This window comes from Aspergillus ambiguus, assembly GCF_047715705.1.
Source record: "Aspergillus ambiguus strain CBS 117.58 unplaced genomic scaffold BDV59scaffold_46, whole genome shotgun sequence".
Taxonomy (NCBI): Eukaryota; Fungi; Ascomycota; class Eurotiomycetes; order Eurotiales; family Aspergillaceae; genus Aspergillus; species Aspergillus ambiguus.
In genome coordinates this window covers 75,923-95,200 of record NW_027395559.1, presented here as the reverse complement: position 1 = coordinate 95,200, position 19,278 = coordinate 75,923, and the positions used below count along the sequence as shown (strand labels likewise).

General features: G+C 49.5%; 10 protein-coding genes across 10 annotated transcripts; 7 read left to right on the top strand and 3 right to left on the bottom strand.

Moving 5' to 3' along the window:
* The first annotated feature begins 162 nt into the window (after positions 1-162).
* BDV59DRAFT_187225 (signal recognition particle receptor subunit beta) lies at positions 163-2,063 on the top strand. Its single transcript, XM_073691162.1, has 3 exons — positions 163-520; positions 629-1,737; positions 1,793-2,063. Exons 1-2 carry the CDS (start codon positions 308-310, stop codon positions 1,373-1,375), a joined length of 960 nt encoding a protein of 319 aa, XP_073543871.1. The 5' UTR covers positions 163-307; the 3' UTR covers positions 1,376-1,737; positions 1,793-2,063.
* On the top strand, positions 1,561-2,457 carry BDV59DRAFT_121998 (gamma-glutamylcyclotransferase family protein). Its single transcript, XM_073686827.1, has 2 exons — positions 1,561-1,737; positions 1,793-2,457. Exon 2 carries the CDS (start codon positions 1,800-1,802, stop codon positions 2,334-2,336), a length of 537 nt encoding a protein of 178 aa, XP_073543870.1. The 5' UTR covers positions 1,561-1,737; positions 1,793-1,799; the 3' UTR covers positions 2,337-2,457.
* Positions 2,458-2,903: 446 nt separating this feature from the next.
* BDV59DRAFT_121989 (nuclear transport factor 2 family protein) lies at positions 2,904-3,566 on the top strand. The gene has a single exon (XM_073686826.1). It carries the CDS (start codon positions 3,010-3,012, stop codon positions 3,409-3,411), a length of 402 nt encoding a protein of 133 aa, XP_073543869.1. The 5' UTR covers positions 2,904-3,009; the 3' UTR covers positions 3,412-3,566.
* Positions 3,567-4,228: 662 nt separating this feature from the next.
* Positions 4,229-4,935, top strand: BDV59DRAFT_205527 (uncharacterized protein; the record flags this gene model as incomplete). The annotated part of the gene is made up of 4 exons (XM_073694662.1): positions 4,229-4,396; positions 4,467-4,583; positions 4,643-4,768; positions 4,819-4,935. The coding sequence occupies 4 exons, from the start codon at positions 4,229-4,231 to the stop codon at positions 4,933-4,935; spliced, it is 528 nt and encodes a 175-aa protein (XP_073543868.1).
* Positions 4,936-5,307: 372 nt separating this feature from the next.
* Positions 5,308-6,672, bottom strand: BDV59DRAFT_187221 (putative short chain dehydrogenase/reductase). The gene is made up of 5 exons (XM_073691161.1): positions 6,554-6,672; positions 6,479-6,503; positions 6,158-6,397; positions 5,486-6,102; positions 5,308-5,441 (listed from the first exon to the last, which is right to left on the bottom strand). The coding sequence occupies exons 1-5, from the start codon at positions 6,629-6,631 to the stop codon at positions 5,400-5,402; spliced, it is 1,002 nt and encodes a 333-aa protein (XP_073543867.1). The 5' UTR covers positions 6,632-6,672; the 3' UTR covers positions 5,308-5,399.
* Positions 6,673-6,780: 108 nt separating this feature from the next.
* On the bottom strand, positions 6,781-9,092 carry BDV59DRAFT_187219 (cystathionine beta-synthase CYS4). Its single transcript, XM_073691160.1, has 3 exons — positions 8,495-9,092; positions 7,692-8,403; positions 6,781-7,641 (listed from the first exon to the last, which is right to left on the bottom strand). The coding sequence occupies exons 1-3, from the start codon at positions 8,749-8,751 to the stop codon at positions 7,033-7,035; spliced, it is 1,578 nt and encodes a 525-aa protein (XP_073543866.1). The 5' UTR covers positions 8,752-9,092; the 3' UTR covers positions 6,781-7,032.
* A 668-nt stretch (positions 9,093-9,760) lies between these two features.
* Positions 9,761-11,854, top strand: BDV59DRAFT_187216 (hydrogen/calcium exchanger domain-containing protein). Its single transcript, XM_073691159.1, has 2 exons — positions 9,761-10,718; positions 10,773-11,854. Exons 1-2 carry the CDS (start codon positions 9,922-9,924, stop codon positions 11,380-11,382), a joined length of 1,407 nt encoding a protein of 468 aa, XP_073543865.1. The 5' UTR covers positions 9,761-9,921; the 3' UTR covers positions 11,383-11,854.
* An 851-nt stretch (positions 11,855-12,705) lies between these two features.
* On the bottom strand, positions 12,706-14,147 carry BDV59DRAFT_205523 (nucleotide-diphospho-sugar transferase; the record flags this gene model as incomplete). Its single annotated transcript, XM_073694661.1, has 5 exons — positions 12,706-12,732; positions 12,780-12,942; positions 12,992-13,126; positions 13,182-14,063; positions 14,116-14,147. 5 exons carry the CDS (start codon positions 14,145-14,147, stop codon positions 12,706-12,708), a joined length of 1,239 nt encoding a protein of 412 aa, XP_073543864.1.
* A 699-nt stretch (positions 14,148-14,846) lies between these two features.
* On the top strand, positions 14,847-16,548 carry BDV59DRAFT_205522 (uncharacterized protein; the record flags this gene model as incomplete). The annotated part of the gene is made up of 4 exons (XM_073694660.1): positions 14,847-15,007; positions 15,067-15,346; positions 15,399-15,881; positions 15,934-16,548. 4 exons carry the CDS (start codon positions 14,847-14,849, stop codon positions 16,546-16,548), a joined length of 1,539 nt encoding a protein of 512 aa, XP_073543863.1.
* Positions 16,549-17,947: 1,399 nt separating this feature from the next.
* BDV59DRAFT_187211 (acetate uptake transporter family protein) lies at positions 17,948-19,255 on the top strand. The gene is made up of 3 exons (XM_073691158.1): positions 17,948-18,257; positions 18,324-18,498; positions 18,557-19,255. The coding sequence occupies exons 1-3, from the start codon at positions 17,956-17,958 to the stop codon at positions 18,887-18,889; spliced, it is 810 nt and encodes a 269-aa protein (XP_073543862.1). The 5' UTR covers positions 17,948-17,955; the 3' UTR covers positions 18,890-19,255.
* The last annotated feature ends 23 nt before the right edge of the window (positions 19,256-19,278 follow it).

The window sequence follows — 19,278 nt, the reverse complement described above, 5'->3', positions numbered from 1 at the left end:
CCAGCTGCCGAGTCTCTGAGCGTTGTGTACGTACATGGAGGCCTCCTACATTATTGAGTTGAGAGATGGTATGTTACCCTAAGGTATCAAGGCACCAACAGAGAGCCCTGGTGGTCTGCCTGAGGCAGGAGCGGGTGGCATGATCTCTCCGCCGAAGGAACCCGCTCGTCATCATCATCCACCACCGTCTCGCTGGTGGTTGTCAACAATGGTTCATTCTCCCTCGGCGATATTCACATGAACTGTCTCTCTTCTGCCTAGTTACCCCCGCTGTGTTATTATCAATCGCCCCTGAACTCTCACCAACATGGGGAATCAAGCCGATTGGAGCTCATTTAGTGGCATTCTTACCAGCTTGCTCGATGGAAATCCTATCGCCATCGTGGTGACGGCTTTTATAGCCTTCGGCCTCCCAGTATTACTGCACCTGATCTTCTATCGAACTGTCGCTTCGCCGCCGACCAGCAATTTCTTACTCTTAGGGCCCAGTGGAGCAGGAAAGACAGCTCTCCTTACCTTGGTAAGTCCGCGGATTTCCCCCCAACCTTTGTTCATGTCGGTCCATCATGAACTCGGGTCACAATATGTTGGTATATACTGACTTTGATGCTCGTTCCGGCGGAAATAGCTGGAAGCAAAAGGATCACCTGCCGCTAAGAAGTCAACGCTCACGCATACATCCCAAACATCCACCTTGTCTACCGTTAGGCTACCCCCCACGGTTACGACCGCTTCTAATCGGTATCGATCGGTCAACGACTCTTCTTTGAAAGATATCACCCGGAACCCCGTCAAGTACTGTGTGAAAGATACTCCCGGCCATGGCAAGTTGCGGGAATCGCAGGGAACGGCGCAGCTTGTTTCCATGTCCACAACCAACGATGCAAGGTCGAAAGTGCGCGCAGTTCTTTTCGTTGTCGACACCGCAGCTCTCTCCGAACCCGATGCCCTGCGGGACACAGCTTCCTACCTCTACGATGTCCTTTTGATTCTCCAACGCCGCGCCCTGAAAAAGGGTAAGTCGTCAATGAAGGCAGCCGCAGAGATCCCAGTGCTTGTGGCTGTCAACAAGCAGGATCTCTTCACTGCCTTGCCCCCGGGGTCGGTACGGGAGAAGCTCGAGGCGGAGCTTGACCGCATCCGCAAGTCCAAGAGTAAGGGTTTGCTGGATGCCAGTGCGGATTCTGGCCCGGGCGATGATGAGGACGACATTTTGGGTAGTCGTGATCCTCAGGATGCATTCAATTTCCGGCTCTTGGAGGAAGAGATTGGTGTGAAGGTGGATGTCGTCGGCGGAGCTGTCAAAGGTGATGAGGAAGGGAATCTTGGAGCTGGTGTTAGAAAATGGGAAGAATGGATCGGCCAGTGTCTATGATGGATATCTTGTCCTCCCGGGAGTCGGTTCGATTATCCTTTCTTTTCCTGCTGTTATAGGCCTCAAGCGCGAGTACATACGAAAACCACAGACTAAACATAGACTAATCAACTATTCTTATGAATGGTATTGGTACATGGGAGACCAGAGATAACGCATGACGAGCCCATCGTTATCTGACCCTGATGATGGAACAATGACCACACGTAACCTAATCCTGTCGTGAAGCTTACGCAGGTAGGCTTCGTCCTGTCGGTTGTCTAGGGTATACCTATTTATTGTCGACCTTCTCTTGCTCCCTCTCCAAACCACAAGCCTTTTCCATCTACATCTCAGATCAGCCTTATCCATCTACGACAGAGGTATTTCCACCAAGCCTATACCTTGTCATGTACCTCGTGTCTAACTCTACGACAGAAACAAGATGAGCGAAATTATACGCCCTCGTACCATACGAAAGCAGAATTATTACCACTGTATTGAGAACCAGGAGAATCGTGAATACTTGGAAAGACCATTGAGACGCCAAGAGGCCTTGTTCTTTCTATACGACTCCCTGATGGACCCTAGTATCCTTGCGCGGGTCTTGAAGCGTTCTGAGCTACCCAAACTCTACCCCGCAACCATATACAACTATAAAACTATGCTTTCCTGGCACTATCCAGCACTGGCACCTGGGTCGTCGGAGGATGTGGTGCGCGGTTTCGTCTGCAAAATCAACTCGGAAGAGGAGGTCAACAGACTGGAAGCGTATGAAACCGGTCTGTACTACCGCAGTCGCTTTACTGCCCGGCTGGACGATGGCACGCAGGTACGGGGGGGAATATTCAAGTGGGGAGGTGGTCAGTTGTGTCTTAGGGAAGGGAGATTTAATTTGCAGGAATTTTTGCAGCAGCAGAATCACGAGAAACCGAACTGTGTGGTTAGAAAGAAAAGACAATGGGCTCCTCACCGGGTGTGAGACCAATGGGGGTTGGATCTTGATTTTAGCTTATACACGATATGCTTAGATCACGCCTTCAATGCGTTTGGTAGCGACTACTGCAGCATATATCCCCATCTCAAGCACATCAACCAGCGACGAGTGCGGAATAAAAGGCAGATGGGAAGAATGATATGCAGAATAGTTTGGTGATGATGGTCTAACTACGCAGCTACTTCCGCCTATCGGCCGTGTGAAATTCGTCCTAAACCTTATGGTTTTTAAGCATCTGCGACAGGCATGTAAAAATACCGTTCTCTGATTCTGCTCTAAACATATACAGCTAGTGCAATCTACAATGCTGTCGGCCTGTGGCTTCTGAACATAAAAACGGATTTCCACATGGGAAGACGATATAAGCCGCTGTTTCATTTCTCCCGCTCTAGTAGGCAAACAACATCTTAAATTTCCTGATTTAACAGTTATTGCGGATGTAGCAGACCTCGACGACTGCATTAAGTATTCCCATATAGTAAGTAGTAGTACCTTCGGTCACTTGCAGCCTCGCACTAGGCAAAACACTAGTTCAAATAAGCCCCACGCCTTCACGAACGCCCATTTTCTCCATCATAGAAACCCATCCTTGTCTCTATCGCCTTGACCGAAAACCTCTAAAGGTTATACTTCGCTTAATCTTACATTAGAAACAACCATGTCGTCGGATCAAACCCGTCTCACCCGGAAGCAACTTTCAAGGCTCCCCGTCAGTTTCTTCGCGGCGGTCGACGAACGAGACCTTGAGAGAGTGGTGTCGCACTTTGCCCCCGACGCCACACTGACTGTTCAGACGGGTCCGGCCACCTTTTCGGGCGTGGCGGATATCAAAAATATGTTTGCTGGGTTTATCAACAGCTCCAGGACCATGTCCCATGAGATTCTGAGCGTGGTTGTGGATGAAGTGCAGGGGAAGGTCTCCACGCGGCAAAGATATATAGGCGTGCTGGCCGATGGGACTCAGAACGATATGTATAATTGCAACTTTTTTGACGTGGGCGCGGATGGAAAGTTTACAAACGTTGCTATTTGGATGGCAGGAGCGAGTCCCTTGAAATGAGTGAAACTACTGTGTTTATGATGTTGGAATCAAAACTGGCACTTTCCAACGTGTTGGTGATGTCGTTTTGGACGTCGTTCCTGGGGGTCACTGCGTTGCATAAGAGTAGTATTAGACACAGGAGTCAAGAGTTATTCAGACCTATCCAAAATGTGTCAAATGCTTCCAACCAGCCTTCAACCAGGGCTCGCTGGTCAGTAAACCCCATAAATATAAATCTCTTGGGACTCAGCTGTCGTCAAACGCGAGGCAGCACCAAGGAGAATCCAATTATGTGTTTCCGCTGCCAACATCACAACATCAAGCTCTCTTCTGAGCAGCCGACTCTTTTCTCTTGGCTGTTGGCTAAGACTGTTTAACTGGTTTTCGTTCTCTGTTTTCATCATGCTTGGAGTTCTGTACAATACGGATTTGATCTGAACGTAGGTCCATGTTCCGGTATCTCTCTAGTTTCTTGGTCTTGGGAATTCAAGCCAGTGAAACTGGGTGCGGTTATTGTGTTGATACTAACAACTATGAGGACCGAATTCGTGGGAGAATGAAGGGACCCATGGATGGATTTCAAGAAGGAACCCCTTGTGTAACTCGATGCATACCTGGGCCAATAGGTATATGCGGATGCTACGGAATGTCGGCCTAGGTAGACCTCAAAACTGGTGCATTTAACATTCCTTTTGTTAACGGGGGACTATGATCTACATAGTTGATTGAATTCGTTCAGAAGTGGAACGGCACAACTTCGTCTTATAAAAGGCACTTTGGGACCTTTAGAAAATTGAGTCGACTAATCCAACACTTTCATCCTTACACTAACACCATGAGATTCTGTATCTTTGCCGCGACTGTCCTGGCAGTTGCACCTCAGGCATTAGCTAAGACCTGTGGAACGGACGCTATTTTGGACTCCTTGCGCAAGGTTTCCTATGATGCATCCCAAATGGAACCAGCTACCGAAGCGGACAATGACTCCATTGCCAAAGATACTGTAAGATTCTCGGACTCTAGTCTCCAAACCATCTCAAAAGGAAAGAATGCTTTCTAACTCGTTTTTTTAGCCTGTATACAAGGATTACCAAGTCTTGTTGAACCATTTTGAAAATGACCTTCAAGACTGTGAGGTCGTCGTTGACAGCCACGAAAAACAACAGGCAGTGTGTGACGAGTATAAAGAGGTACTCGATAAACCTTGAAATCAATAGATGAGTCACACTAATCTGTCTGGTATATATAGTTTGCTGTCAACCAGAAAGAGTCCGTTGATGTGACCTTGGACGACTCTTTCATGAAGAAAAATGGAGATCAGCCCCTTGCAGGAGAAGTCCATGAGTACACCACGAAGTTCGAGAAGGCATTGACGGTCAGTAATTCCCAGATTGCCCTAATTTCTATGGCTAACATTTTTAAAAGGAATACACCGAACGTATCAAGAAAGGGGTCCCTGACTGCGCCGACCAGATCGATGAAGCCTATGGACCCGTGCAGGAAGACATGGCGGCTATTTTAGCAATCTATCCTGCGGCTTGACCGTGATATGTCCAGACAAGAGAGCCAAGGGGATCTGAAGGCTATAATGACGGACTATTTTTAGTCAATTCTCCATTGCGGAGCTTTCCCTTAATACAGTGCCAATTAAAAACCCTTCCTGGTGTACTGGCAACCTCCTAATCACCACTAATACCAAATACTAAGCACTCTGTCGAGAACACTTTATTTGGCAGAGTGATCTGGCCAAATGTAGAATCTCTGCTTGTTCAAAAAGTGTAAGATAACCAGTCAGTATAAGGTCGGTCAAGAAAAGAACAATAGATAGGTATCTTGTCGGTGAAATCACAAGTCCAAGTACTATGCTAGGACAAAGCTTTCCTATACTTCTGCATCTAATCTCAATATGCTATGGCCCTATAAGTCAGACGTTTATAATCAAACTAATCTCATTTCCTTCGGAAAATATATAGTATAGTACAGCATCGTCAGTCGAAGACCTTTCCCTAGATCGACAGGGTCTCAGTGAACTGGGCCTCTGTCCATTCCTATCATACATTAGCGAGGTCCATTGTGATACGTGAATACCTACCCAAAGACGGTGAGCAAGCTCCATGTCACTGGCAATCTTCGTCGTCGTGTCGGGCGTTGCGACAGGGATAAAATACCCGCCACGGAGATCCTCATCAACAACATTACGGCTGGCGGCTAGATACATAGCAGTCGCAGCCCCATCTTCTTTTCTCTGCCCAATAAGGCGGAATACGAACCGCATCAGCGCACCCAGCGCGGAGCCCAAAATATCGTTCCACACGTTCCATTGATCAGTAACGATATTTCCGGGGAAAAAGGTGTTAACGTATATTCTTCGACTCGCAGGATCGGCGTCCCAAAAGAGCCGACGGTTGAGCTCTCGTGTAAACAGAATGTTACCTAGCTTCGAGCGCGCGTAACGCCATATCCCATCGATGTATCGATTTTTCGGTGGTGTCGGTGTGGTAAGAAGACCGAAGTCGAGCTTACGGCAGAACGTGTGAAGGGACGAGCTCGTGATGACGATTCTCGCGTTGCTGGATTTATCCTGGGTCACCGTTTGTTTTAGGAGTGGCAGGAGCCGTGTCGTGAGGCGGTGATGGCCAACGCAGTTCGCGGCAAAGACGGCTTCGATGTTTTGTGGCGAGAGGTTGTACTCTGTCGATATGCCGATTCCTATCGGAGACTGATTTATCCTCGTTTCATTTATTGGGACTAGCGGTGAACATACCGCCGTTGCAGATCAAGATGTCGAGCCTGTCGGTTCGATGTTGGATATACTCTGCTGTATCGTTGACAGCGACAATGTCTGCCAGATCACATTTGACGAACTCGGTTCTCGTATCACCCTCACCTAGTGTGATACCGTTACGATGGCGCCATTCCTCCTGTGCTTGGAGGTATTTATCCGCATTGCGGGCAATGATGAACACTTTTGCGATGTCGTGTAGAAGGAGCTGCGCTGTGATCTCTAATAAGAGGCGCATCGCCGATGTATTAGACCCTGGATTAAGCTGACAAGAAGCTGTGGCTGGAGAACATATCAGCTTGCCTTTTCCAATGCCTCCTTGTCCTCCCTGTATGTATATCAGTAGAGTCCTTCGTAAAGTAGAGGGGGTATGCCTACTGTCACCACGGCCACCTTCCCAGTAAGCGGAGGGACATCATCAAGAGAAAAGTTCCGATAAGTGACAAGTCCAGTCATATTGGGGCCCTAAAGGTTGGTTTAGTTGAATATGTGGAGAGTACAAGAAGTCGGTACGCTGCTGTATGTGGATGTCACTGCTCTACTTGATCGGTTACGTCACTCCCGCCTACATGTATGTCATGCAACTATATGGAATATATTGCAGACGGCGCTACAAACAGAGACAATAGTAGTCTTGTGGATTAGAATACTCCATAATACGATCCCAGAACTCCATTTCATGTGTCCATGATTGTGTTGAACCCAATCTATCCTGAGCTCCATCATCTCTATTCGATGGTCGTGAAAGGCCACTTGAGACCTTTAATGTTGAACTCCCGTATGCGACAAAACAAAAGGAAATAACAAACAGGGAATCATATAAATCTGCGATATGACAATCACCCGATGGCGGTCGTTCACGCCTCATCCTGCTTATTATGCAGCATCCATGTGAGCAGATCGACCTTCGTCACGACAGCCAGAGGTATCAACCCCAGCTCATTCCTCTCGGTAATCACTGCCGCACTGTTCCACTCGAAGAACCGATTCAGCACGCTCAGAGGGGTGTCCATGGTAATTTCAACGAACTTGCGGTTCTTGATGTGAGGCGGCGCGGCGTCAGGTCCTGAAGTTGCCAGCCCCATGTCGCGGGGGTCTGTAACCACCTCGGAGATCTTGCTGAAGTTGAACATTACGTCCGAGACGGGGCTCTTTCCCGTCGCACGGCCATGGGTGAGTCGGCTGAGAATATTTCCGAGAGTGACCAGACCGACGAGTCTCTTGGCCGGTGTACAAGACCGCACGGGCAACTGGTCGAAACCTCTGTCACGCATGATTTCAATGGCGGTTTCACAAGGCATATCGGACTGGACGGCCGTGATGGGTTTCAGTCTAAGGGCGCTGACCTTCGCACCAGCGAAGGTATCTCTTTGCCCGCGAGTATGTGCTGTAGCGGTCGATGTCGTCGTCTCCGCAGGCGTAGCCGGGAGGAGTCCATTCGCAGCAAGCCAGTCGTCATCGGCGAACTGCACGCAATTAGTACATGATTTGGAAGGGGCTTTGTGGGTGTCTTCACCTTTGTAAGGTAGCTTCGGATGCTGTCCGGCAGGACGACGACGACGACATCATCCTTGCCGATGATGTTATCGTTCGCAGCCTGCACCAGGGCGGAGATAGCGCTGCCACTGCTTCCACCGACCAGTAGACCCTCCTCGGCGATCAAGCGCCGAGCATACTGGAAGGACTCCTTATCACCCGTCTTATACCACTTATCCACAGCGTTCTGATACAGGACGTCCGGAATGAAGTCATAACCGATACCCTCGACCTTATACGGTTCATTCGCATGTTCTTTGTTCAGCGAAGCGGGGAGAGCGAGGACCGAACCGAATGGATCGGCGCCAATGACTCGGATGGAATTCTTTTTCGATTTGAGGCCGCGTGACAAGCCGGTGATGGTGCCACCGGTTCCTACACCGGCGACGACCGCATTGATCTTGCCGTCTGTTTGCTCCCAGATTTCTGCAGCGGTCCCGAACTCATGGGCCAGCGGGTTGTTCGGATTCGCGTACTGGTCGAGAATATGGGCGTTGGGCAGCTCCTTCTCGAGGCGCTTTGCGACACCGATGTGGGACTCGGGGGAATCGTAGGCGGCTTCGTTCGGGGTACGGATAATGGTCGCGTTCAAGGCGCGCAGGACGGCGACTTTCTCAGCGGACATCTTTTCGGGGAGGGTGATGATGGTTTTGTAGCCTTTCACCGCGGCCACCAAGGCCAGTCCGATACCACTACGAGTTCCACCACCGTCAGCATACCGAGGAAATGGCAGCGAGGTAAATGAAGGATATGAATAATTTAGACAGAGAGGGCGCAACCTACGTGTTTCCACTGGTCGGCTCGATGAGAGTGTCACCCGGCTTGATACGCCCAGATTTCTCCGCCTCCTCGATCATCCGCAAGGCAATGCGGTCCTTCACGCTGCCTCCCGCATTGAAATACTCCAGTTTCGCGTAGACGGTCGCTTCGATGCCAAGACTCTGCGGAAGGCGATTGAGACGCACCAGCGGGGTGTTTCCGATATGTTGGGTGATGTTATCGAGGGCCACCGGAGGGACGGCCGGTTTGGTGGAGGACATGATGACGTCCAAGGGAGTCGAGCGGATGCCTGTCCAGGGAGTTTCACGTAGAAGAACGCAAGGAAGATCTCAGCAGGAGGGGAAAGAAAACTGGACGAGATTTTCTGGGCGTTATAAAGAGAAACAGAGGCATGACGTCGCAATCCGCGGAAAAAATCTCGTAAGAGTTTCCTCTTCCGACGGTAACCGCCGCCACACTTGGCTGTATTGAGTTGATATCGAGGACGTTCCCATCAGGCCGGTGAAGACGATGGTGATGTTTGCATGTAGGAATGAGTAGAACGATACCCACCCATCTGGCAACCTTAAGCTTGTTCCCCTGGCCGGCTGCTTATCCCGTGGTTGTGCCTGTAGATCCTCGTCGAGAGTCCAATAATCACCACCTTCGGTATCCCTCTGTGGATAGTTTATTATTGGCAGCCTCCAACTGTGGCTGTGTAGCCCTGGCGCTTTTAGTTTAATTACCCCCGTTGGTCTCCACCGAGAGCGCTCCTCCAGCCGGACAAGAATGCTTGGTCCATGGACTGCGCAGTCCACGGGGGAATCCCTTGCAATAGCCACAGCAAGAGACTCTGCATAAGCCACAACCCTCACGAGAGAATCAGAGGGAACCCAGTCTGTCAGCTAGTTCGCTGTAACTCCCTCCTCATGGGCGAGTTCCACTCCTCAAGCCAAGTGGTTTCAAGACTCCTGGGTCCATCCCTGGATCGCCCCTCATAGGCGGGCCAAGCATGCAGTGCATGTCCATCAATGCTTCCTCTTCATGTTTGGCTCTGTCCAGTTCAGCCAGGGGGCATGGGGGTCTCCATGTGCCAATACTAGTCGTCCTGAGAAGCCAACGCCCCAACCGTGATTCGCCAAGGTGTCTTAGCTCCCGGGGCCGTAGGTTTGATTATTCTTCGTTTGAACTAGAGCCAACTCAGCCCCTAGGAGAGTCCTGAGGGAGGGTTTCTTATTTCTCGAATCCTTGTTGATCTGGGGCTTGCGCCACTGCCAGCTCACCACGTTAGCGTGTATAAAATCCTCTTTCACCTTGCGTTGGCCCCTGTCTTCCACGAGGTCTGTTTGTTTTTGTTTGTGTCGAGTGTTTAAATCCCTGATCGTTCTTCGTCTTGTAGCGCGTCCCAAGCGACTAGAAACCCTGACGTTCCTTCGTGACTGCTGCCCACAATGACAGCCACACAGGACGCGCCTGATCAGCGGGAGAAGTCGCAGGGCACCGAACGGGCGTCTTTGCTCTCCACCAGCCAACAGAGACCCAAGTCCAACGACGATTCTTTACTTCCAACGCATAACGAGAAGCCTCCGCACTGGAGCCATGGACTGTTCCGGGTCAATACCGCTGGAGAGAGCGGCCGACGGGGCGTTCACCCCCTCCGTCTACTCCAGATTTGCTTCCGGAGTACCTGCACGCTGTCGATGTTAGTTAACGTGCTCTGGCCGTTTGTGCCCGCCGCAATCGCCTTACATTTCGCTCGACCGGACCTGCACGTCTGGGTTTTTGCCCTCAACTATATTGCGATGGTCCCTTCGGCGAATCTGTTGGGTTTCGCGGGTGGGGAGCTCTCCAAGAAGCTGCCCAAGGTGTTTGGTGTCTTGCTGGAAACCACATTGAGTTCGGTGGTCGAAATCGTCCTCTTCATGGTGTTGCTCCATAATGACCTAGACGGGAACTTCATTCCCGTCATTCAAGCCGCCATTCTGGGGTCTGTCCTGGCCAATCTGTTATTGTGTCTGGGGTTGTGCTTCTTCCTCGGCGGCCTGAGGCGAGAGTCCCAGGCGTTCCACGAAGCCGTGAGTGAGGTCGGTACGGGACTCCTGCTGGTCGCCGGGTTTGGTCTCTTGATCCCCAGTGCCTTCAACTCGGCCTTGCAGAGTGACCCCCACATCACCGGCGCGCGTTTGACCCATGCAACGTTGGTGATCAGCCGTGCCACCGCCGTTATTCTCCTGTTCGCTTTCATCATGTAAGTTGGCCCCCCGGTCGAATGCGGCATGCACCCTCTGACCCCACGGGATAGGTTCCTCTTCTACAACCTCCACAGCCACCACAGCATCTTCGACGAAGTCCTCGAGGTCGACGAGAACATGGATGAAGACCGCGATGAGGAAATCCACCGGTCGAAGCTCACCCTCACCGAGTGCTTGCTCGCCATCGCGGTCTCGCTCGCCTGCGTGTGCATGTCCGCGGTCTTCCTGGTCCAGGAGATTGAGCATATCGTGGAGCATTACGGCGTGTCGGACAACTTCATGGGTCTGATTCTGGTGCCGGTTGTGGAGAAGGCGGCAGAGCATCTCACTGCCATCGACGAAGCCTGGGATAACCAGATCAACTTCGCGCTCTTCCACTGCCTCGGACCATCGATTCAGACCGCCCTGTTGAATGCGCCTCTCGCTGTCATTGTGGGATGGGGCCTGGACAAGCCCATGGGACTCAACTTTGAGATTTTCATGATTGTGCTCCTGGTGCTTGCCATCCTGGTTGTTGGCAATTTCCTTCGTGATGGCAAGTCGAACTATCTGGAAGGAGGACTTTGTGTGTTGATTTATATCATCATTGCCGTCAGCACCTGGTATTATCCCGCAGTTGAACCGACGGGAGGTGAAGGTGCGACGGCCTCTCATGCGTGAATTGGTGGAAACTCAATAGACAGCGGTTTTTGTATCGAGTTTATCTTCTTTTGGTTAAAGCGAAATATCAAATTGAGCGTCTGATGGTGTTCATAACTGCATACATATTGGATTTTCTAGCCAGGTCGAAAGTTTTCCTTTCCGTTTTAGTGCTCTCAGGTGGTGTCTACATGGCTGATTTTTATTCAGCACGTAATTTCATACAAGTTAACCAGATTATTGTTCACTAATATAGCGCCTCTCCATTGTTTTCGGTTTATTAATCTGATAGCCAAGCCTAACCTGACAGAAGTTTATCAATGGTAGTAGAACTACCGGTCTCCCTCTGTGTTCCTCCCTGTAAGAGTGTATAGACCCTGAGGATCCGACAGACCTCTTTTCCCGCTCTCTAGGGGCCGATGATGTATGAAGCGCAGATAGAAGATCGTAAGAGGCAAGTTTGATTACATATATGACAAATTCATCTATTCAGTCCATCCTGCCATCAAGTAAAGGCTTATGAACAAGAATGAGTATTAGCTAGACGTCAATGACGCAAGTTTTGTTGATGTCTCTAGCCTCGTCATTTGCAGATTTCATAGACGATATGCTACATTCAAAGAAGAAAGCAGCCTCCCCCTCTTTAGGAGATGCAACAAGGACTCTTGGCCATCCCAAAGCTTAAAACCTAAATATAATCAACGTAATCAACCACTGAATTGGCATTACCACAGATCCGGCAGGTTTTAACATAACTATAAATATTCTGAAGCTTTGCAACGACAATAGCATAATTAAAGTAGATTAAGTAGTAGCGGAATATGGCTTACGATGATGTTATCTGTTACTACCTTGAACCACTCTCCCTTCAATCCAAACAAAATTGCCTCTCTTAGTTTATAGTATAATTTACTTAGTGCGCTGGTTCTTTAAGGGAGATCCACTCTCTCGGCTATCTCGTCCTTCTAATTTGGGACCACTATTTGAATCTCAGCGTCTTATGAAAAGCCTAGCGAATGTCATATCTAATCATAGTTGAAGGCCGCGGACCTATATCCGTTGCGTATTAGTCCAGCTACGCCATCTCTCTTGGTTGCTATGCGCGAAATTCCAGGCCTATCCATGAATTAAATCTTTCAATTCACCGTCGCTGGGATGGATATATTGCATAGTATTTGACCCTCGCTCTAGCTCATGCCGATTATACTGCCACTGCACAAGAACGATGTGCCCAAGCACCTAAAAAAACATGTAGAATATTCAATATTCCATTTGCTTACCACGGCAGTTAGATCCAGTAGATCTTTCTATACATCCCAAGCGTACCATTAAACAGAATGATATCTAGGCATTTTTGGATCCCCATCCGGTCTGTGAAATCTCAGTATTCTGTCCATCAAACGCTCACAGTAACTCACATAATGAAGCGTCAAGGGGACGTAAACGTTCATCGCCACATAATATACCAGGTCTCTCAGGTAGTGTGCACCCACGTATCTCAACCACCAGCGATGTTGCAAGCCGTACCTTACATTGTCGATGAGCGGGAGAAGAAACCAAGCGCAGAAAATGAGACACCCTCTGGAAGTTATTAGGGAATTTTGCCACCAAAGAACTTGAAATGGCTTACTTCGAAGGAGAATTTGTTCCAAAGCCGCTGGGGATTGGTTTTGACCGATAGATTCTCACCGCCAAAAAGATTTCCCAGGCGAAGATAAGAGGCCCCAGCGCGATGTCGATCGAGGTGTAAGTAAGAAATGGAAACCTGTAAAATGTGAGTAATACTTCATTTGAACGGACATCTCTGCAATGTAGCGTACTTCCAGAGTCGTTTCGAGGTAAATAGGCGCTTGAAATGAGAGCGTTTGTGGTTCCTCCCCCAGCGTAATAACTGGTAGATGTGTCGACTGTCAGGATATACTCTCGTGTAGTATAAGGCTTCTGGAGCGGTCTGAATGTGAGTGTTCCATCCCTGATTGAAGGTCCACTTGGTAACAAACTGATCATCACCCGAGTGTAGATGGATGCGTCCGAACAGCCAGTATTCGTGTGTGAAGGCGTGGAGGAATTTCTTATCTTTCAATATTTCCGCACGGTATGCCCCAGTTCGTCCACTTATACCACTTACATTACCATCAAAATAGGTAGACGCTGATCGTTGGCCATTTTTCGCATGAATACACCGCGCCGCGAAGGCCTCCCACATGGTGATGCTGTCCGGCGATCTGTTTTTCAACCCATATGCTTCTTCGAGAGCGCCCACCCCACCAACATTGGGCTTCCGATCGAAGACCGCCAGGACGTATTTCAGAAGGGTTGAAGGCCAAAACACGTCATCGTCCGCGAGTACAATTATCTCCCCCTGAGCTTGCTCAATCGCGTGAGCCATTTGAGCTCGCTTGTTTGGGTGGGGTACAGAAAGAACCCGGAAGAGAACGACACCACGATCTTTCTCTGTTAGGTACTCCTCCATTAGAGCGTTAAGATCATCGAACAAGGCAGCTGTTGTGACTACTATGATCTCTTGGGGCCGGTTGGCCAGCATCCTTCGGAACGTGGCAATCAAATGGTCAGATATCTCAATAGTTGGGACAATCACGCTGACATGCTTTGGCAGCAGCTTGGGTTCCTGAGGCAGTTGAACTGGCTTGCATCGTCGGCTACCGTACGTTTGAATGAACGAAGCGACCTGCCTCGCGACCCTGTGCCCGTTAACTCTCTGCGTGGTCACTTATAGGTGTTCATTCTACCTACATCAGAAGAATGAAGGTATCCTCGGGAGTCATGGTGATGATGACGTTTTTGTCCTTCTCGAACAGGAATATGACGGGATAGGAGAATGTCGACGTTTGAGCCGTACCCCTCTTGTCTATGTATGCATGCCAGAAGCGTTGACATTCGGCTGACACGGGGGACAGTCGTAGCAGACTGACTGAATACAGTGCCACATCATACTTGATGTATGCATCATCTCCAAACGCTGATCACCCTCCAGCTCACCATCTATCCGAGGGGGGTTGCTGCAGCCTGAAGCTCAGAACATCGCCTTCCACCATCTTACTGCACCAGGGGCCTCTGAATTTGTTCAACTAGGATGCAGAGCCAATGTACGATGACGAGTCATTGCATTGTAATATGCAGGAATACAAGTAGCGGTGAGAGTCAAACAAAAGAACACTTCGACGAAATAGGAACTGCCTATGAGATCTTATTGACTGTCATGCGGAAGGAGTAGACCTACCTTTATAGCTGTCTAAAAATTATCTTCATCGTACACTCATCTTGAGTGTACTCTTCATACCTTCAGTAAAGCGGCTTTGTCTAGAACAGGGAATCTACGATATTGTAGAAAAGCAGGTACGTATAGAAGCATATGAGATGTAGTAGTAACTATGAAGGCTCCCCACGTTCGGTGATGTAAGCCGCACCCCATGGAGCTTCCCCAAAATCCTCCCCGCGACCCAAAACAACCGCATCAACCCAATATGAGCTCAGCAAACAGGCCCCGAACGGAATATGGAGCGCGAAAGATTGACCCTGCGAGAGATACATCGGAGCAGAACCGCGACAATGACCCATCTTCTCTGAACGAAATCCAAGTTGGCCGTGGTCGCGATCCGCCGTTATCCAAGGAGGAATTCACATTGTAGGCCATCAGTGATCGTTGCAGAAGCGCCAATGAACTAAATATCGAGCAATATGCAGGTATTCTACTCTGGAAACATCGGGCGCCCTACGCTCCGTTCTGAACAACCCAGACCTCGACTCGACCAGGCCCCTTTTCGACGAAGATCTCCGCCGAGCCATCGACACATTAAACACCTCCACCGCTGCCATCCAGAGGCAGACCGAGGTCCTGACGACACAATGCGAAACCCTGAACAGACAAATTCGTCTGGAAGATGAGCGAAATGCATTACAGAATAGGGACATAGAGAGATTGCGCCAGAAACATGACGCGGGGAGACAACGCACAGCGGTGGCAGTAGGAGCTTCTCTGATCCATATGGTATGGCACGTTACTGATATCTGTTCAGTCCAGTGACGTAGCGCGTGACCTGGACACCTCTGTGAAGAATGAGTCGGAGAAGGCGACAGCGGATGGGAAGAGAATCCTCTCTTTGCTGTCGGCCCGCTTGAAAGAGGACGACCGAATCTTGGCAGATCTAGAGAAACTGGCCTCCGGAATCACGTCTACCGGCGACGACGCTTCTATCTCCAAGAAGACATCACAACTCGGTTCTCTCTTGTCCCAATGCGTTGCGGAAGAAATACAGTGTCGACTCGACCGGCTGTATCTTGAAAGCCTCTATATCAATCCTGGAGACCCCGAAAACCAACTGTCGATGGTGGACGACGAAGCGACAGCGGCGTTGGAGGAAGAGCTCGAGTTATTGTATAGCGAAATTGACGTCCTGTCTGAAATCTCCACGAAACAGCAGTTCAGTGAACCTATATTACGTGAACTCCAGAACCATCATGGCCAGATGCGTATTGCTGCCCACGAGAAACTTGATCTGGTAAGACACGAAGCATTGATTTTTTGCCAGATCACTGCCTGACAAACCACAGATACTGCACTCAATGATCGAGATGACATCATCCACAGAATTCCTCACAAAATCCTTGCATGATCGGGAGTCGTTCTGTGGAGCCTTTGAGACCTTTGTCGGGACTTATCGATCAGAGATAGGGAACCAATTTTCGGAGCAAACTAGCTCAAGACGTGATACACTGAAGAGACGGTCCATCCAGCAAGCATTAAAACCACCCACCGGGAATGCTTTCGCATCCATCCCAGAATCGCAGGTCCTCGCGGGTCTTCTACGTCGCCTTGGTCTTTCTTTCGAGTCCGTATTCCAGTCGGAAGAAGAAGATGGAGGCGCGAACGCGCTTGCTGATAAACGCGAGCATCTCCTCGAATGTCTGCAGAACTACGGAATTGCTGCGGATTCTCCTTTGATTGCTGAAACAGCTTCCACTGACCAGGCGACCCGACTTCTTTTGTCTGCTCTGCACGCTGATTCACACGTGGAGACTTCGCTCTCTGACGCCGAGAACGAGAATAGACTCACTAAACTCGAAGCCCAATTAGGAATGGTTCAGAAAGGCATGGAACGGATCGACATGGATTCTTTATATCGACGAGACAAAAATCAAGAAAGGTTCCTGGAAACCTGGTCCTAGATATGCTAAGGGGAGCGTCTAATATAAAACATGCCTATGTTGATCTCATGGACACCATAATTACGTATGCCTTGGATCAGAGCATAACTAGGTAGGAAATTACACTCCGTGGCACACTATTTATTATACTTATCTGGCGAGCTATAGAACACATGCGACCGACCAATTGGGGTTAAAATAGGCTTCTACTCTTTTCATCATAAGCCAACTTCATGGCGATATGCCTTCCCTTGACGATTCCCTGCCCAGCTTTATCTTGGAAGCCGAATGTCATACGGCGTGGTTGCCTGACAGTCAGAAAGTGGAAAATCCCACATGGAAAGGAGAAGGACAGAATAGAGAAAAGGGGGCTAACAACTCCTGCTCTTGGCCATCATGGATAAGATGCATAATCTAGCAAGTGACTACGAAAGATGTGGCCCTCCTTCTCGACGGTTTGTTCTAGCGTCGCGCTAAACCCGCCGAATGGTCTTGGAGGTCAATCGGGTCAAGTTGACTATTCCCCGGAGGATGAGCTCAAAGTCGAAGGTGTCCCGGGATCGACAAGCGGTTTGCTCCACTGAACTTGTTCGGATGTCGCCGTGATTCGACATGTGAGTCGAATGGATATGGTTCACGCCAGCTACATAACCGAGATGCCATGGCATCTACTTCGCACACCAAATTTTCATACTCGCTAATCCTGCTGACTATGCAGATCAATGCTTATTGGAGTACCGCTGACCCAGGGCTAAACTGAATCGGATTTTGCCATGTTGAAACGTCCCCTGCATAGCCGGTCTAGACAGAATAACCTTCTGGCTACACTGCTGACAGCTGGGGCCGGGGAAAGAACTCAAATTTAGACTCCGAAGTCTATCTACAATGACAGCCAGCTTAATTCACTGGGTTGACTTTGTATGGTTCGTGCCCACCGTTTGCTGGGAGATGGTACCTGACAATGCACGAACATCTCGCGAACCCCCAGAGCCTAAAAAAAAGGAGGGAGACATGGGGTCAGATTCTTTATGGGGGCCCCATACTCCACTTTATCTTCACTCCCAAGACCGCCCGTGCTCAGACGGCGGTTAACCTATCTTTTTCCATAACGTCGATCTCTCCCTGTGGCTCCCGTACAGGAAATTAGGGTCTGCACTCCCGCCGTGCGGACTGTCACGACACGGCACTACGTGCGGTTCGAGTCATGATGGCCATCAATACCTTCCATGTTGGTGAGATGTGATAGATTCGAACCTTGTCATTGGGCCCTGCTTACTCGTAACCCTACAACGGCTGGGGTCGATCATGAGAAACGAGATTGTTGAGGGTGGCTATCGTGTATTTAATGATTAGTGTCCCCCCTAGATAGTCTCACCAGGATTTTCTTTCGTTAACAGTGCGGTTCTTTGGTTGAGATACCCTCCCACAATGTCTTCTTCATCTTCTGCTGCTTCGCCTGAGAAGCAGGATTTGCAGCCCATGGCACATGTCGAGGCTACCGAAAAGACCCCCCAAGCTTTTGGAGGGCAATTCCAGCCTGCGTTCTATCCTCCCCCGGCCAAGGAGCGCACTTTGGGCAACCCTCTTCCTTTGGGTCTTTGTGCCTTTGCCCTGGGTTGCTTCCTTTTGGGGTTGATCGAAATGCAGGTTCGTGACATTACTACGCCAAATATTTTGGTTGGTCTTGCCTACGGATATTCTGGCCTCTTGCAAGTGTGCTCTGGCATGTGGTATGTGCTTTGCTCGTCTTTGATGTGTCTTGCACCTGTTTACCCGTTGGTTAACGAGAACGACAGGGCGATGGCTGCTGGAAATACCTTTGGTGCCACCGTGATGGGCTCCTATGGTGGGTTCTGGTTGTCTACTGGAATCATATTTACTCCTGGGGGATTCAACATCATGACAACCTTGATCCAAGCCGATGGGGGTAAGCAGGGGATGTTCTATGACTCCTTTGGACTATTCCTCATGGTGAGTAGGCGCCCTGTATCATGATTGAGAAAAGAAACTAACATGGGTACTTAAACAGGGTTGGTTTATCTTTACGACACTTATGATGATGTGCACCTTGAAATCGCACTTCGCCTTCTTTTCCCTCTTTTTCATTGTCGATATTGGTGTTCTGCTCCTCGCTATTGGGTACCTGATCCGCGATGCCCATGACATTCCCAACCCAAAGATCATCATGGCAGGCGGCTTCTTCATCTTGCTTTCTTCCTTCATGGCCTGGTACAATGCCATCGCTATGATGCTCGACCCTACAAACAGCTTCTTCACTCTGCCTGTCCTGCCCTTCCCTTGGTCTGAGGAGAGTAAGCAGGCGCGCCGCGAGCGTAAGGAGGCTATGGGGCTGCAGGCATAAGGAGAGGTAACCGAAAACGGCGTTTTATTGTCTGGTTCTTTGCGAACAGTGACTTTTCGATGTGGCAATAGCGATGGATAGCCCCAACCAGGTGTTAGGAGAGTTCTTTCGTTTTCCACTCACTCGACTTGTTTCTTTTCGTTCTGTTTTCTACATTCATTTACTATCTAATACTTTGCTGTATGCTAGATTATTTCAGTAAACCGTCAATATACCCATTCCTGGTCCGCCATGCATTGTGTATCCTCCTCACCATGGAGCCAAATGGTGGTATTCGCTACTCGTCTAGATCAAAAAGGTACACCAACTATATATTCCAAGTCTAGAGATACAGCAATATGTGTGGCAAATGTACATTGCCACTAGGCACCTTAGCTATTCTCATCCCC

Coding starts and splice junctions, on each gene's coding strand:
- BDV59DRAFT_187225 (XM_073691162.1), top strand. CDS start 308: ATGGGGAATCAAGCCGATTGGAGCTCATTTAGTGGCATTCTTACCAGC. Junction 521..628: donor AGACAGCTCTCCTTACCTTG/GTAAGTCCGCGG, acceptor CGGCGGAAATAG/CTGGAAGCAAAAGGATCACC.
- BDV59DRAFT_121998 (XM_073686827.1), top strand. CDS start 1,800: ATGAGCGAAATTATACGCCCTCGTACCATACGAAAGCAGAATTATTAC.
- BDV59DRAFT_121989 (XM_073686826.1), top strand. CDS start 3,010: ATGTCGTCGGATCAAACCCGTCTCACCCGGAAGCAACTTTCAAGGCTC.
- BDV59DRAFT_187221 (XM_073691161.1), bottom strand. CDS start 6,631: ATGACTGGACTTGTCACTTATCGGAACTTTTCTCTTGATGATGTCCCT. Junction 6,103..6,157: donor CATCTTGATCTGCAACGGCG/GTATGTTCACCG, acceptor AGTCTCCGATAG/GAATCGGCATATCGACAGAG. Junction 5,442..5,485: donor AGCTTGCTCACCGTCTTTGG/GTAGGTATTCAC, acceptor AATGTATGATAG/GAATGGACAGAGGCCCAGTT.
- BDV59DRAFT_187219 (XM_073691160.1), bottom strand. CDS start 8,751: ATGTCCTCCACCAAACCGGCCGTCCCTCCGGTGGCCCTCGATAACATC. Junction 8,404..8,494: donor GAGCCGACCAGTGGAAACAC/GTAGGTTGCGCC, acceptor TGGAACTCGTAG/TGGTATCGGACTGGCCTTGG. Junction 7,642..7,691: donor TCCGAAGCTACCTTACAAAG/GTGAAGACACCC, acceptor AATTGCGTGCAG/TTCGCCGATGACGACTGGCT.
- BDV59DRAFT_187216 (XM_073691159.1), top strand. CDS start 9,922: ATGACAGCCACACAGGACGCGCCTGATCAGCGGGAGAAGTCGCAGGGC. Junction 10,719..10,772: donor CTCCTGTTCGCTTTCATCAT/GTAAGTTGGCCC, acceptor CCCACGGGATAG/GTTCCTCTTCTACAACCTCC.
- BDV59DRAFT_187211 (XM_073691158.1), top strand. CDS start 17,956: ATGTCTTCTTCATCTTCTGCTGCTTCGCCTGAGAAGCAGGATTTGCAG. Junction 18,258..18,323: donor CAAGTGTGCTCTGGCATGTG/GTATGTGCTTTG, acceptor CGAGAACGACAG/GGCGATGGCTGCTGGAAATA. Junction 18,499..18,556: donor CCTTTGGACTATTCCTCATG/GTGAGTAGGCGC, acceptor GTACTTAAACAG/GGTTGGTTTATCTTTACGAC.